This window comes from Galeopterus variegatus, unplaced genomic scaffold, assembly GCF_000696425.1.
Source record: "Galeopterus variegatus unplaced genomic scaffold, G_variegatus-3.0.2 Scaffold291, whole genome shotgun sequence".
NCBI lineage: Eukaryota > Metazoa > Chordata > Mammalia > Dermoptera > Cynocephalidae > Galeopterus > Galeopterus variegatus.
In genome coordinates this window covers 137,649-147,181 of record NW_007726402.1, presented here as the reverse complement: position 1 = coordinate 147,181, position 9,533 = coordinate 137,649, and the positions used below count along the sequence as shown (strand labels likewise).

The 9,533-nt window shown below is 37.8% G+C and overlaps 1 protein-coding gene across 1 annotated transcript in view; it reads left to right on the top strand.

Moving 5' to 3' along the window:
• The first annotated feature begins 727 nt into the window (after window positions 1-727).
• Window positions 728-9,533, top strand: part of LOC103585964 (putative uncharacterized protein CXorf30) — a 118,759-nt gene continuing 109,953 nt past the window's right edge. Inside the window, 2 exon segments of the mRNA XM_008567075.1 lie at window positions 728-845; window positions 6,299-6,396. Coding sequence (XP_008565297.1) covers window positions 728-845; window positions 6,299-6,396 — 216 coding nt within the window.

Sequence of the window (9,533 nt, the reverse complement as noted above, 5' to 3'; positions counted from 1 at the left end):
AGTTGTGGAAAAAATGTTTACTAGGGGCAAGCTGTCTGTTGGGGGAAACCTTAGAGATAATAGTATTTATATTTTATCATGAGTGTAACTTTTGTTTAAGGAGAGGTCATACTTTAGATAATGAGCCAATGTGACCAATTTAGCTCTTTATAATTGTACTTTGGGATGTCACTTTAATTTACTGATGTTACTAGTTTCCATTGTTAAGCTATACTTGGCCGTAGACAACTTTTGTAACATTGCCCATGTCCTTATGTCCTTCTTTGATGATTGAATCCACTGATTTTTCTTGTGAAACTTCCTTGTCTTGTCAATAAAAAGAAAGGCTGATTTTGGATCGGGGCTGCTCCCCTGATGGGTGGCAGTCCCTCCAGTCCTCATTGATTGTATTTTGAGCTAATTCTTTCTTTCTCTTTTCTCCATCTCAGTTACACAGAGGAAAGTGTAACACCCACCCAAGTGGCTGTTATACACTACAAAAGACATCAAAAATGCACTAACCGGATCAGTGAAGAAAACTGGCTGGTTGACCAGACGACTAAGAGAGGAGCCACCCAAATGGAGCTTGCACATAGCCTAAAGGAAGCTGCCAAAATCTTGCTGGTGCCAGAGACCACACAGCAGATAAGATACACAAAAGAGGAGGCTCTTTAGACAGAAAAAAAGGTGGAATTAAAACCTCTGAAGGGTAGTGGGAGCTCCTGGACCACAGACTGATGGTTCCTGAATGGCTAACTCACCGACTAGTCCTGGAATACCACAGACTGACACACGGGAAAACAGCTCTGGGAACCATGCTGAGTCACTACAACTTCATGCCAAGATTGACTTCTCTTTGCACCCAGGTCAGCTCATGATGTCTGACCTGCATCCTAACTAATGCCAAGTAAGGACCCCAGATTGCCCCCGGAGTCCAGCTAGATGGGACATCACCTTTCAAGGACCCGGTGGTGGACTTTACTGAAGTTAAGTCCTGCAGAGGCTATACGTATATATTGTTGGTGATGATATGTACCCACACTGGATGGACTGAAGCATTGCCCACATGGTCTGAACAAGCCAAAAGGTCACAAAGGCCTTTTTGAGGGAAGTGATCCCAAGATATGGGCTCCCTCTGACTACAGGGTCAGACAACGGGCCAGCTTTTGTCTGTCACAAAGGTCATTCAAGGACTGGTCAAAATGCTGGGGATAAGGTGGAAGCTCCATACAGCAGATAGGCCACAGAGTTCAGGAAAAGTAGAGCACATGAACTGGACCATAAAGACCACATTAGCTAAGTTCTGCCAGGAGAGGGGGCTACCCTGGATAGATATGCTTCCCTTAGCTTTGCTATGGGTCTGGTGCATGACGGAGCCTACGAGATATTCCCCTTTTGAGATTATGTATAGAAGACCAACCCCACTTATAGCTGGACTATAGGGGTTCCCCCACCAGTTGGGGAAGGTAGAAATGTCACAGTACTCACAGTCACTGGCTAGGACTTTCAAACAACTAAGCAAGACAATTTTAGAACAAGCTCCCATCCCATTAAGGAGTTGGGCTCCTCAGTTTCAACCCGGTGACACAGTGTGGGTAAAAGATTTTTAAAAGGCTCCTTTAAAGCCAACGTGGATGGGCCCAGACACAATTGTACTAACCACTCCCACTGCAGTTAAGATTACAGGTCTAACTCCCTGGATCCAGCATACATGGGTAAAACAAGCAGCTTCCCTTGAAGATGCCACCTCATGGTCCATAAAGGCTGACCCCTCTGACCCGCTCAAGGCCTGGTTCCAGAGACGTCCCACTAATCGTCACTGCCCTGCACCTGCACACAGATGAAGCCCGAGGATTTGACAAGCCCTGTATCAGCCCCTCCGAAGGCTGGCTGATCATGTGCATGGCTGAATCTTAAGGATTTTGTCACCACAGGACATAACAAGTGCACTATTTTATTTTTATAAAATTATAAGCATATGCCACCGCTTGCCTTTAATTTTTGTTACATTACTTGCTTTGCTCTTTGCCACGGGATTGACAATAGTAGTCCCAAAAGATTAGAATAGGGTTGAGAAGTTCTTATTAACACTCCTTTATCTCCTGAAAATAGGATGTTTCTTAGACATTCTCTTTGTACTGCTTAGCTCATGGTGTTGGGTGTGCTGAATAAAGTCTGTTCCTACTTCAACCAAGGCTCCAAGGACCTTTTTGCCAGTTACCTAGCTCATACACCTGTGTGTGAAGGGTTTGTGAACGGGCTCGAGGGGTCTGTGAGCTCCAGACCCAGCCCTAGCTCTACAATATCTATGAAAAAAATACTAAGCTGCACGATGACAGTTTACAAGATAAGGAGTTAGGAAAAATGCATCTAGTAAAATTACAGGTATCCCAATTCTTCAGACAGGCCTTTCTATGTCCTTACTCTTAGACAGGATTAACCTTTTCATCATCTATGATAACATGGGTTCTTTTGTAAAACTGTTCTGTAGCATATTTCTTTTCAGCTAGGGAACTCTTCCAGCTTTTTTCTCATCCAAGAAATGAAAACAACAACTTAATAAGAATTTTTAAACATTCCTGATAGAGAAATATGAAAAATAATGTAACACCCAGTTTTAACAAGAATCAGGTCAAAAGGGCAATATCATGTATTATAATGGAAATTTATTTTTTGAAGAGAACATTTACAATATGTTTAAAAATTTTAAGAATTATTTATCTTCTTTGATCCATTGAATCAGTCTAAGAAATTCGTTAGGATAAAGTAATCAAAGACATGCATGAAATACTTTATATGAGAAGGTTTCCTATGTGATCTGTTATGTTGAATAACTGAAACAAAAATCTTAAAAGTGAATATTTTCTGACATATAAATGTGTATATTTATATAAACATATGAATATATCAATTATATGTAGTGTGTACATCCTAGTATATTTATATTTGTATATGTTTATCTGCATATCTATATCGTTATTGATATTTTAAACCTGGAATTATGTACAAAAAATATTAAGTAGCTTTCATTTGTTCATGAATATGAATAATTTTCATCTTCATACTTTTCAGGAACTTCTCAAATTGCTATGTTGAATGTTACTGATTTTATAATTAGAAAAAAAGTTTTAATATGTTTGAGGTTTAGAGTTAAATAATGTTTTTTTTTTTTTTTTTTTCCGCCCTGTACCGGACCGGGGACCAGCAACGGGATTGCAACCCTCGGCGTTGCTCCCGCGCCTCGCTCAGCCAGTGAGCGGGAGCCGGTCTGTATGTGGGATCCGAACCCTCGGACGGGAGCGCCGCCGCGCTTCCCAAGCGGTGCACCATCCAGTGCGCCACCGGGCCGGCCCTAAATAATGTTTAATAATTACTATTTTGTTGTTATTGTCATTAATAAATTATCCACTAATTCCACTCTAACCAATAAATTCATATTCAATGTACGTTTTTAGCACCACAGGAATTAGCTACGTCACAATACATGTGACAGTCACAGCAATTACAAATAGTAGGTGTTATTGGCCCTGTGATGATTAATTCTATGTGTCAACTTAGCTGGGGCCATGGTGTCCAGATATTTAGTCAAATTTATTCTGAAAGTTTCTGTGAAGTGTTTTTTAAATGAGATTAACATTTAAAGCTGTGGACTTTGAGTAAAGCAGATCAGCCTCCATAATGTGGTAGGGCCTCATTCAGTCAGCTGAAGGTCTTAGTAAAATAAAAGTTGGCCTCCCCTGATATCCTACAAATTTTGAATTTACCACATCTCCACATTCCTTAAAATCTTTCTTTCTCTTCATATGTACACATACAGTTGGTTCTATTCCTCTAGAAACCTCTGACTGATATAGGTCCCATTGCACAGATGGGCAGACTATTACTTTGCCAAAGATCACATGGTAATGGTGGTAAAGTTGGGAACTGAACCCAGGTCTTCTGACCCCAAGTCATTCTACTGATCTTTGTATTAACCCAGAGTCACAAAACAACCTCCTTAATCAAACATGCTGTTTCTCTCCAGAATTATTTTCTCTGTGAGTTCAACATGGGTTAAAGCATTTTGGAAAGTTCCAGATAAAATATGCATGAGCTACTTAGAAGAGGAACCACTTTTCATTTTAAGAACTTTGGTTTATTATGGGAAAAGTCACATTTAAATGGCATAAAACATTTAAAGTGCTTTCATAAAGTTGAAGGAGCAGTCCATACAAATGTGAGCAGAGGTTTTGTCAATAATTTTACATTAGTATGAATTTGGTAACCTTATTCTCTGCATATTAATGGTTTTAAAAGAATGAACTGGTGTCTGCAAAATAAGTGAGCATAGGAGGTTATTCAAAATAAGGAAGTAAGTTTGCCCTTAAGAACTTCTCACAGGTATTTGGAATAAGAACTTACCTGGACCTCCTCTCTTATTCCCTCTCGCTAGCTGATTGCTCTGAATGTCTGAATTATTATCCGATCACCAGTTTTATGTGTTTTTTGGTAGCTAAAGCATTAGAATAAGATGGAATATAATACCATATAGTATAGTATGATATGGTACAGAGCAATGCAGCCCACTAAAATACAGTGTCATACAATACAATACAATGTCATGCAATGCCATTCAGTGTCATGCAATGCAATGACATGCAAAACAATGTGAGGTTACTTCAAAAATTTGTGGAAAAATTGAATGAAAAGTAATATGAATCCATTCATGAACTTTTGAAGACTCCTCGTATACTCATAGAGAAGATTTTTAGAAGAGGAAGGCACTGAGAATTCCACTAGTCTGGGCTCCTTGTTTCTTTTTTTTTTTCCTTTTTGTCTTTCTTACTGACCGGTAACGGGATCGCAACCCCCGGTGTCGCACCCACACCGCGCTCAGCCAGTGAGCGGGAACAGGTCTCCACATGGGATCCGAACCCTCGGCGGGAGCGCCGCCACACTCCCAAGCAGCACACTCTCCAGTGCACCACCGGGCCGGCCCATGGGCTCCTTGTTTCTTACTGAGGCTCAAAGAGGTTAGTGATTTACGTGATAGTTCTTGAAATCTTTTAAACATGACAATACTGAAGTGAATATGCATGCCATTTAGTGAAACTGGAGGACATTCTAGTTCATCAGTGGAAAACAAAAGAATATAAAAGATAGAAGCTGAACATCTGGGGAAAAAAAAAAGGAAAGAATCCAGATTTCTTGCAAGTACCAAACCGTGCTATGCAGGGCCTTTGAGGTTGATTTGAGTTCCAGTTTCAGGGTGGGGGAGTATGAAACTTTGCACATCTCCAGCAGCAAATTAGCTGCTTTTAAAAGAAATATCAGGAATCCAGATGTAAACATCATTGTTTTGAAATTTAGTGAATACCCCATTCCTGAACTGCCAGGATCTTTTTTCACACTGCCAAGAAAACTGAAAGCTCATGTTTCTGACTTTCTCCTTAGACTAGATTCTTACAGTCCTGGAAATGTACCATTATGAACTGTAATGCCTTATTTAGACATTTCTATGTACAAATACGTTTTGGCAATTAGTTAAAATAAGATTGGTTATTTCTTTAGAAACATTAATTCTTAACTTAAAAGTAAAATTGTTTATAAATTTATTTTAGTGGGTAATATAATGAGTTACTTGGGTAAGCACAGGGTCAGGTGCTTTTACAGGACATTCTCCTGACCATGCAGGATGGGGCTCCTCTTACTGCTCACTGTGATAAAAGCAACTTCTCAGTCTCCCCTCAGCTCTCTTGACAAAGGAGTTCATTAAAAAGGGCTTGAAGGGCCGGCCCGGTGGCGCACTGGAGAGTGCCCCGCTTGGGAGCGCGGCAGCCCTCCCGCTGAGGGTTCGGATCCCATGTGGAGACCGGTTCCCGCTCACTGGCTGAGCACGGTGCGGGCGCATCACCGAGGGTTGCGATCCCGTTACCAGTCAATAAAAAAAAAAAAGACAAAAAGGAAAAAAAAAGGGGGGGACACAAAAGGATGGAAAGAAATTCTATGCTCTTGGATTGGAAGAATTATCATGGTGAAAATGTCCTTACTGCCCAAAGCAATATACAGATTCAATGCAATCCCCATAATACCAATGACATTCTTCACAGAGGTAGAAAAAACAATTCTGACATTCTTGTTGAGGAAACAAAAGAAGACCCCAAATAGCCAAAGCAATCCTGACTTCAAATTATACTACAAAGCTATAGTGACCAAAACAGCATGACACTGACTGATGTCTGTTTATGATTCTGAAATTCGAATGTTAAGTACGATATTCAGAAGACTATATTAAGAAGCACTGAAGAAGATTTTTTGTTTGTTTTGTTTTGTTTTTCAGATGATGACGTTAGCAATATAAGAGTCTGGTATGATCGTGAGATCCATAGCTCTCCTGGACCATCCTTAGATGTTACTGAGACGAAGTGTACCACACTGGTAAGAGCCCATTAAATGTTTCATAGGCTCTGTCTTTTCACAAACAGTTAGAGCTTGTGTTGTACACTAAATCGCTATCCCTAAAAATATCCATATCAGATGAGTATATTAACATAAATTATTCAATCATAGCAATTTCATTTTTAAATTCACTACTATGGACCTTAAATGCTTTTGGAAAACACTTTTTGGTTACAGGGCATCTTAGAGTGACTGCACTGCTTAGCATTCTACCTGAGTGTTTCAAGTATTGCTAGAGCAAACTTAACCTTAGTCTACATGCTTGTCCTCACATACACGATAAAAGCGGTGTTGTGCTCTTCAGGGTCTTTCAGCATTGATTCCTCCTGGGTTCTACAGCACTCCTTCCACTTTGAAATGTATTTGGAGCAACTGGCACAGATTGGGGTTTTAAGTAATAGTGACTAAGAATAATATTGTCTTATGTGAACTATATAAATCTGTGTCCAAGATTATTTAACAAAGTCAAATATAAACAGTCTTGATTTAAATGAAACATAAGGACAGTATTAATAGCTGTGAACAATGTTTCAATTAAATTTAATTGCCTTATTAGTAATCAAATGTTTAAATTGATAATAGTCCAATAATTGTAATTTTCATTTTTATATATGTGGATAGATTTCTTCATAGAATTGATTATTTAGAACCTTGAAACTTAGCTCTAATAAATAGAATGTAAGAAAAGATTTAAAATACTTTGTCTATAAATTATTTGCCCACCTTGTTTCTGGATAAGTCTCCACTGAAGCATTAAAAAAAATGAATGGTTAAAATACTGAAATGAACTCAAGTATAGCTTGCAAAAATATTATATTATAAGTAGAAAATTATTAAATATGATGATATTAGGATCATTTTACTTAGTGAAAATGTCCTATTTCTGTGACCTGGTTATCACTGCAGAATAAAATCTTTTCTAAAGGTTATTTTTAAATTAAATCACTTTAATTACATGACATATTTCTATGGTAACTGATTACTGAATTAAAATTTATCCTTTATCAAGACATAAGAGAAAAAAATTAAATGGGCCCTGAAAAAATTGGGATCATGAGGTAGACACTCAGAAATAAGGACACTGGCTTCCTTATTAACTATATGTTCAAAATAGAGATGAGTTTAAATATGCAACAAAAACTAGAAAAAATAGATGAAATTTTAAAATCACATAGACATACAACTGTTGCATCTTCTCATTAAATGGTACATAAAATACCTTTTTTTTCTGCAAGAGCTATTAGCCCTTCAAGAAAATACTGATATAGACTGAGGTATTTATAATTTTCAACTTTGAATACTGAAGAATGTTACGCAGGTTGAGAAACACACACCATTTGGGTACTCTATATGTGAGCAAAAACTAAAAAGAAGCCACCACCTGTCTCTTTTAATGAGACATTTCAAATATGTTTTTATTTTTGAAATTAAGATGTGCATATACCCTTCCAGGAATATATGATTATTATTTTTATAAGCAATGTACTCTCAAATAATGGCCCGTGTCCATTTTTCCGTAAAAAACTTGCCCCTTTCCATGCAGTAAATTTTATTGTAGCCTAATGCTAATTCAGTTTATACTGATTTCCTATCAGTTTTTAATTTAAACTTCTTGTTTTGGTACCACAGTGGGATACCTGTAACTCATCTTATGTGCATATATTTTCTGGTTGGTATCAAGTATATTATTGCTTTTATTTTTCATTATGAACAGTTAGCACAGTTATTTCATAAAGACATTTAAATAATTTTCTTTCCTGGTCTACTTTGTTGAAAATGCAATTCTTGCATCCACATTTCATTGAGTAGTTCTATATTATAATGCAAGAGCAAATCCTCTTAACACCATTAGCTGCTAGATTGTTCTTTTTGTTACTAAAGGCATGTTTGCTGTCTTACTTAAATGTTCACTTTCAACTGTGTTTGGTGAAGAAGGGGAATTTTTTTTGGACTAAATCTATGTACTACCTATGCAGGCTACTGTAGGGGCCAAATGAAAACTTCAGCACTAAAGATTCATTAATAAAAATCACTGAAAAATTTAGATCACTGTGAAAAAGGCATAACAAATTTTATTATTTAACGTGCTGAGAGGAAGCAAAGCATAGGGGAATCACCAAAGAGTAATGTTGCTATGTTCTATTGGAGTATAGAGTTAAGATACCCATCTCCATAAGGAGAAGGGAGATGGGGGTTGTAGGAGTAAATGATTCTTAGGGGGATGCAATGGGCCAGGAGAACATGCAATGGCCGGGGACAAAGTCTATTTGTCGTGCAAAGTAGACAATGATTGGTAAATGATTCCCTTCAAAATAAGGACCGAAATATAAGACAATAGTCTGTGGCCAAAGTTAGTCCAAGTGTTTTGACAGATTCCAGTCTTCCTTCCTGTGATATGAGTTAAGTTAATTAAAACTCAAGGAAAGGAACAGAGGCAATTTGTCCAGACTTTAGGAAAATGAAGGAATAGCTTCATTCTATGCTTTGGAGAGTAACAGAGAATTGACAGACAGGAAGGAGAGAGGAAGGTCAGAGAGACCTTGAGGCTGCTTCTTTATCCCAGCATGTCAAGGCATCATAATTTAGGGTAACAGCTTTCTGCACCTCAATATTGCCAATGATAGTGATGTTGTTGCCAAGCTATGAAGTGTTCCAGCCATTCTAATAGTAATTGCCTAAGGTGAAACGTATGTCCTGTTAAACTGTCAGATGTGAACATTTATTTGATAGAGATAGCATGGCTTTCATTAAATAATGAATCCTTTGTTCACGACTTGAAGAAGATGCTTTCTGAGTACTTTCAGAAATACACTAAAATTGTTGTTCCTACCTATATATTATTTCCTAACGTTTTTGGCTGCAGTTGCTGTTTTACCAAATCATTTAAGAAATATTTTACTTAAACCTTAGATCCTCAGATGTGGCAATAAAGCACTCAAGATGCTAAGTAATCTCTGATTTTCCACCCACATCTCAACTTTTATTATATTCAACCCAATTTCCACATCTTCCCTAGAGATGAATGAATGATCAGAATCTGTCCCCAATAAGGGTCATGTAAGAAATATTTGCATTCTTGAGGAACATAAGTTTGGTTACTTCTTACTGCAGGCTCC